Here is a 7,646-nt window from a genome sequence, read left to right on the forward strand (position 1 = left end):
ACATGAAACCCGCCACCGGAGGGTTTGAGACACCATTTTAAGTCTGTTGTGCAGCATGAGTTCGGCGACCTTTTGCTACGACATTGAGCTGAAGAGCTCGCCCACATCCATCAAGGTCCATCTGCACTCGCTCCAGGGCCGCGGGGGGGGGGGGTCCTCAAAAGGAAGTACATCACCCACGAGAGAAACTCGGGGGTCCAAGTGCCTGCTGAGGGTCTCACAGGTTCACTTGCTGCTTGGCGGTTCAGGACCTATTGGAGTCGCTGCACAGCGGTAGAGCCCCCTCCTGCGTAACCCCCCCCCCCAAAAAAACTTAGGAGCCTGAGGAGCGGTGGCTGAGGGTGTAAACAGAGCTCGGCGTGCTGTGGCGGCGCTCTGGAGGAGCTTCCAGCAGACCACTGGAAGCACAGAAGGACACCGGACCACCAGCGCTCCGGAGGAGAGACCCTGCGGAGGAACAGATGGAAATCTCAGGCCGCATCACGACAACACGCATTGACACGGGCCTGACTGGTCGTAATTACCACAACTACTGGCATCAAAACAGGAAGTAAGTGTTGAGGGCGTAAAGCCCGCCTCCTGGTCAATTTGATTGGCTAGCCTTGTGACAGAGGCGGGTCAAAGCTGCAGACGGCGCGTCCGGTGGAGACCAAACCGGAGCTAAAGCCGTGACCTGCTTTGCCCCTCACCGGGTGCCGGTGTGTGGGGGAGCTTGGTGCCGAGGGGCGGGGCCGACCGCCACCAGTCGCTCGCCGTCTTCAGCTTCTCCCCCTTCACAGGCCTCAGGAACCGCTCCCGCAGGTGGGGGCCCGCCGCCGCGCCCCCGCTGAGGTCCCCCAAGCTTCCCCCGCTGTGCGCCGCTGTCCTTACTCCACTGTGGTTGTTGGAGGCGTTGCTACATGATGAGTGACCGCCAGGGCTGGACTGATGCATCTATGAGGGGGGGAGAAGGGGGGGGGGGTGAAAAAAAGTGTACAAGTGGAGCAACAGTGAATATTTTATTCTCTGCCAGCTTAATTGTAAATGACGAGTGTTCATTCGGGGAGTATGAGGTGAAGAGGTGGGGGGGGGGGGGTTGCGCTACAGATTACAGGCCGTAGTGAATTAGAAATGAAGGAAGAAAGGCCCCCGGATGCCGAGCCCCCGTCCCTCCAACAAGAGGAGTTTTACAGCGAGGAGGCTCACACCCCTCCTGCACTTAATGATGAACAAATACATTAATAATGCTCATCTGTTCCTAGAGTTCATCTGTCCTACGTTGTTCAACACCACCCCCCCGCCCCCCCCTCCCCCCCCAGGACAACGCGTCTTCGCCTGCTCTAATGTATTCGCTGATTAAAGCCGTCTTGATCACGGCGTGAAAGTCAACTCCCAGCCAGTGAATACTAATCCTGGAGGATCTTTTATCTCTGACGAGGGGAGGGGGGAGGGGGGGGGGGTCTGCTGTGTTTTATACATACGATGAGGTAGAACTGTCTGTTCAGGTTTTTTTAATCTTACTTTTAGAACATTTAGGGAAATGTAGTAAATGTAATGATATGTTCCTGTATTTATTCATGTTTCATTTTGGTGTATTTTGCCCCCCCCCCCCACACACACATGAGCACAGCTTGTATTACACTAACTTAACAGTTCAAAAGTACATTTACTGCTGTAAAGTCTTTATTTCAGGCAAATTGATTGATTCCCTGAAAGACTTTGATGCAGTGACATGGGGGGGGGGGTCACGTGACAGCAAGCCACAGGTGAGCTCACCTTAACAAAGTCTGTCCGTGAGGAGAGAGAAGAAAGGAGAGCGATCACCAAGCAGCACAAAGTGGGCGGTTACTACAGAGCGGAGGACGGGGGGCTCCTTCTCACCACGGGGGGCTCCGCCTTGACGCCCCTGAGGTGCAGGTAGTCCTCCACGCCACCGGTGGAGCCGCGCTCCAACCTCCCCCGCCTCCCCGCCTCCTCCTCCTCGGGGGGGGGCCTGGGAGGGGGCGGGTCGGCGCGCTGCCTCTTGGTGACGTGGGCCTCCGGGCCGTGGACCGTCTTCACGTGCTTCCGCAGGGAGCTGGGGTCCGTATAGCGCTTGGTGCAGCCGGGCAGCTTACAGACGTAGGGTTTCTATGGAAACGAGAAAGAAAAAGGGGTGGAGCTCAGTTTGACCAGCAGGTGTGTGTGTGTGGGTGTGTGTGAGTGTGTGTGTGTGTGTGTGTGTGTAGGTGCGCTGATGGATAACCATCCAGGTTTTCTTTATCTATTCGCCGGCTGCAGGCTCCCGCTCAGTTCGGGGTTTGCCCCAGTGCATTGTGGGCTGTCGTGCTCATTGCTCAGGTGAGGTTTGTTGATGCTCGTTGCGATTGGGTGATGCTGCCGTGGCGCCTCACCTCGCTGGAGTGCGTGCGGTTCTGGTGCTTGGCCCGGTCCGAGGCGTTGGAGAAGGCCTTGTTGCAGCCCTCGTGCTCGCAGACGTAGGGTTTCTCTCCGGTGTGGGAGCGCAGGTGAGTTTTGAGGTTCTCCAGGCGGGAGTAGGCCTTGAAACAGCCCTCAAACTGCAGGGAGACAATATTCTATCGTATATTTGAGTTCTTATCATCATGAGTGGAGCTTTATGAAGTGAAACATTAGCATTTAAAAGAATTTGCAAGAGGAATAAACAAGAAAAAACTTTTTTTCCCTTCGATCCCTGCAGATGATTTATGGTTGTTTACCTAATTTGCTCCAGTTTTCTTCTCTCAATGTGACGTCTCTAATCATGAGTTAACATTTCATGTTAATCTGTAAAACAAATAGCTCCTCCCTCCTGTGTGTGTTTGTGTAAGATCATGTGCGATGTTTAGGGAGCGTGGGGGGGGGGGGGGGGGGGTTGAGGCCATCCGTCACCCACCGTGCACTTGTGTGGTTTCTCCCCTGTGTGCCGGCGCATGTGAACCACCAGCATGTACTGGGCCTTGAAGGGCTTCTGGTCCCGTGAGCAGGCGTCCCAGCGGCACACAAACTCCTTCTTCTCCCCGTGGATGTGGTCGTTGTTGATGTGCTGTGGACACACACAGACACACACACAGACACACACACAGACACAGACACACACACACACACACACACAGTGAGGGGTTGTGTGCAGAGGGTTGTCCTCTCTCTTCTGAACCAACAAGATAAGAACTGTTGAGTTCAACAGGAAGTTCTGTGTATTTCTTGTGGTTTTATCTGCCACTTGAAGTGAAATCAGAGACTTTCTCAAATCAAATGTGTTAATTGTGCGACCTTGAGATTTTACTTGAAAAATGTAATTTAATTTAATTAGATTTTTATTTGACCGTATTTTACATTTTGATTTCAACTGTACCATCCAGAGTGTGTGTCGCGTGTCCCTCCTCAGACGCCCTGCTACACACTCACGTGCACCAGCTGCTCCTGGCTCTCGTGCTGCCGGCTGCAGGCGTCCCAGCGGCAGTGCGTCTCGCACGCCGCCGCGGCCTCCGGCTTGCACTCGCCCCGCCCCGCCTCTTCCTTCGGGTCCGGCGCCGCGCCGCGGTGGACCTGTGGAGGAAAGCGTGTTTCACCGGATGGGAATTACAGAATGACTCTCAGTAATTAAGAAGTGTCCCTGTCCCACTGCGGGACAAGAGGTCAAAGACACCAGAGCCACCGCGCCTCGTCTACGGCAAGAAGAGGACAAGATGTCCCAAAAACGACAAAACGTTTTGTCCAAAAATGTCCCTGTTTAAAAATATTTCTCCTTTCAACTTCCTAAAAAATGTCCTTTACAGGAAGTCCTCGATAATATATTTTCCCCTCCAAAAATATTTATAGCAAAAAAAACCTTTATTTAGTCTCACTTTTCTAAATTGGAGAAACGTCTCACAGTGTCTCACAGAGACGCTCGTATTCACACATGTTTGCATGTGTGAGACACACACACACACACACACACACACACTTGCACAACGTGCTGACTGCAGCATGTGCGCTCGCTATCTTCATCAATTCTCGCGGCCCCAAGACGCCGGCGCGCTCCCTCGTCCCCATGCATCACGGGGGGGGGGGGGGGGGAGGGGGGATAAAGTAAAGAAAAGGCTCTTCAGATGAGGCCCGGCCAATATTTCATGAAAATGAAGTGCTGTGGCACAGTTTAGGGGGGGGCGGGGGTGGGGGGGGCGTCTATTCACACTAAAGGTTCCCAAGAAAACACAATGTCTTAATTTTTCTCTCTTTCCAAATAACTTTCTAAATTGTCCTAAAATGTTAAACAAAAAGTACCAAAATATCAAATGAATGTTCTTTTGAGACAATGTTTTTATTTTAAATGTTTTTTCTTTACAAATAACTTCCTGACTTTCCCTAAATACACGAATGCCTTCATGAAGCCCCCCCTCTCGTACCGGGGAACAAGGAGACAGCGGCCTCCATCGCTCCACCTCCGTCTTCACCTTTGACCTCTTGGTGATGGAGGCGTCGACGGTGCTGCTGACCGCCGGTTCGCCGCCGTGGTTCTGTGGGATTTGGGGGGGGGGGCTTTTATACTTCTTTTTTAATTATTAAATTAACACACTTTAAGTTACAAAAGAACTAAAGACGTCTAAATTTAAGACTTCAATATATTTATATATATATATATATTAATGTGTATTTATGGTGTATCATCTGTTTACTTTGGTCTGCAGGTCGCGGCCGTGGAGCGGCGCCGGCTGGGGGCCGCAGAAAGGGGGCGGGGCCTGGAGGAGGGGCGGCGTGTGGCCGAAGGCGCCGAGCCCTCGATGCTGAGAGAGAAGCTGCTGGTACGCCATCGGGTTGATGGGCTGAGGGAAGGGAAAGGACGGGCTGCAAGGAGACAAGGACACGAGGACACATCATGGACAAATGTCACCCGCACGGGCAACGTGGGGAAGGAAGGTCCTCAGGTGAGCTACCTGAACCCCCCCACCGACAGGTGTCCGTAGGAGCTGCTGGAGGCGGAGCAAGAGCGCGAGCTGTTGATGTAGGCCACCAGCGAGCTGGGGGAGGAGCAGATCATGGCGTGCAGGTCGATGCCGGCCTCCGACAGCGGAGACACGGACAGGGCGCGCTTCCTGCCCGGCCGGGGGGGCACCCTGGGACTGGAGAACCGGGAGGCTGTGGGGGGAGGGGGGGGGGGGGGGGGGGGGACAGGTGAGTGGAGCACGAGGATCCGTCTTTCAGACTCTCTACACTCTTATCTATATCTGTTAGAATGAATAAAAGAATCATTAGAATTACTGTGACAGTATAAAAAAATGTATTACAATGTATTACAATTTGTTCAGCATATGTCAGTAATAGAAAGTAAGTAATAGAGTATTAGTGATAGAAATGTAATTAGGACCAAAGCATCTGTTAATATTTTAAATGATGAAATGGAAAAATAAGAAATATTGAAATTAATTTCATGTTTTGAACATGTTGGTCCTTGTTGGTGGACGTTGGTTCTTGTTGGTCCATATTAGTCCACGTGGGTCCTTATTGGTGGACATTGCTTCTTGTTGGTGGACATTGGTCCTGGTTGGTCCATGTTGGTCCTTGTTGGTCCATGTTGGTCCACGTGGGTAAACCTCCTCAGACGTGGCGTATGGATTAGCGTAAGATGGACATCTCAGAGGCTTTCCATCTCGCGATGTTAATGGTGGGCAATTTACAAAGATTTCCACCTGCGAGGAGATGCAGAGCGATCCGGATCGACTCTGGAACTCAGGAGAGGACTTCCTGTTTGTTCCCTCGGGAGTCTGTGAGGTGTCCACTGGGAGAGGGAACTGGTTCTGGTGGTTCTTATTTCAGATGAATGAACTTCCTGAGGGGCGGAGCTAAGCAGTGAAACTGCTCCTGGAGCACCTCGTTCATCTCTGCTACTTCCTCTCACCTCAGGGGAGATGTGTTTATTAATGTGACACTTCCTCTGATAAATGGACCAATGGGAAAGCTCTGCTGCACTCGCTGGCCCCTCCCCCTCCCTGTGTGATTTATATCAGCAGATGGTGTGTGTGTGTGTGTGTGTGTGTGTGTGTGTGCACACCCCTGTGGTCGGTCTCTAACCGGACTGTTTGGAACCAGAAGGTTGCCGGTTCAAACGATGTCACAGCGGCTGGGACAGAAGAGGAAGAGCGAAGGGCCTTCATGACTTGACAGTGACGCTCCTGGGGAGACGCCGGCACAGTGTTGGCTGTCGGGGAGGGGCTTGCACCTCCTCTCTCGGAGTCATCCCAACAGGAGCAGGGCCGGCTCCCTTTGAGGGCCGAGCGGCCGTTCACCAGAAGAAGAGCAGAACTTTGAGGACGTTTGATGCCTCGGCGTCTCTTCACCTGATTGGAGGTTCTTTGTCCTCAATCAGCACGGAGGCCACCCATTGGTCGAGCTGCAGGAACTTCTGCTCCTCTTCCCCTTCAGAACTCTGAAGCTGTGACTATTCTCCTTCACCCTCTTTTCTACCCCTTGAATAATATTTAATGATGAGTTGAATTGATCATTAAATAATATTTAATGATGAATTATATAATAACGGAACAAAAGGTGACAACATGATCACACCCCCCCCCCCCCCCGCCCCGAGCCACTCACCGTCGAGGGGGGCCATGTAGTCGGACAGGTGGCCCCCAGTGGCCCCGCCCCCCTGCATGAGCAGCTCTCCGTAGGGGCTCCGCTGGCCGGCCATCAGGTGGTAGTACTCAGAGGGGGGGGGAGGGGGGAGGCCGAAGAGCCCGTGCTCCTTCAGATGCTCGTGAGCCACTGAGGGGAGGGCAGGGCAGGGCGGGGGGGTTAGTGAGCGAGTTAAGGAGGCAGCAACACTTGAAGGGGGGGGGGGAACCGTAAAGGAAAGTGTGAGTTAAATAGTTCACGATTGTCTTCTGTAACCAAGGAGTCGACTTCCTGTTCACACGCCCCCCTCATACCCGTGTCTGCACCCCCCCCCCCCCATTGACTCATTTAAAGGTCTATCTGCACTCCCCCCCCACGGCCACGCCTCTTACTTAGCTTCCCCACGCGGCTGATTTGTACCATCTGTCCTCATGAGTGCGAGGCGCCATCACGCGTTCCTCCGCTTCAAAGCCATCAGTGACAGAATGAAGAAACCCATCAATCATTTCTACGTCTATATTTGAATAAAATATCAGAAGGGTCACAGGTGTCGTTTGAATCTGTCCTTGTATCCACCCTAACCTTTGACCTCTACAATAACCGGCGCATGGAGGGGAGGAGACCACTCACAGTCTGCCGGGCCGAGTCCTCTGGCCGCAGAGAGCATGGACAGGGGGGGGGCGCCGTGCAGCGAGCGCAGGTAGTGCTCCATGTGGGGGCCGACGGTGTACGGGTGGGGCGGGCTGAAGGGGGAGTCGCCCGTTGCCACGGCGGCGGAGGACAGGCGGATTAGGGAGATGTCGGAGATCACGGGGCAGCCGGCCAGACCCGCAGGGCTGAAAGAGAGGGGGGGGGGGGGGGGTCAATCAATCAATCAATCAATCAACTCTTTATTACTAAAGGGCCAGATAGTACAAAAACAGTAAATATATACGTATATACATATACAAAATAAAACAAGCAAAGTACATAGACCTACAAATACTGACTACTTCATTATCAATACACACCCGCCACCACCCCCTCACAGACACAACTTCATCCAAAGTGAAGCAGCGCGATCTGCCCCGCGGTGC

At 53.1% G+C, this 7,646-nt stretch overlaps 1 protein-coding gene across 1 annotated transcript; it reads right to left on the minus strand.

Moving 5' to 3' along the window:
- Window positions 1-313: 313 nt before the first annotated feature.
- Window positions 314-7,297, minus strand: LOC119215138 (zinc finger protein GLI2-like). The gene is made up of 11 exons (XM_062560912.1): window positions 7,201-7,297; window positions 6,553-6,720; window positions 4,896-5,097; window positions 4,638-4,806; window positions 4,368-4,508; window positions 3,385-3,525; window positions 2,873-3,022; window positions 2,373-2,537; window positions 1,861-2,109; window positions 690-933; window positions 314-447 (listed from the first exon to the last, which is right to left on the minus strand). The coding sequence occupies exons 1-11, from the start codon at window positions 7,280-7,282 to the stop codon at window positions 314-316; spliced, it is 1,845 nt and encodes a 614-aa protein (XP_062416896.1). The 5' UTR covers window positions 7,283-7,297.
- Between the last annotated feature and the right edge of the window lie 349 nt (window positions 7,298-7,646).

Source organism: Pungitius pungitius, chromosome 3, assembly GCF_949316345.1.
Source record: "Pungitius pungitius chromosome 3, fPunPun2.1, whole genome shotgun sequence".
Lineage (NCBI taxonomy): Eukaryota > Metazoa > Chordata > Actinopteri > Perciformes > Gasterosteidae > Pungitius > Pungitius pungitius.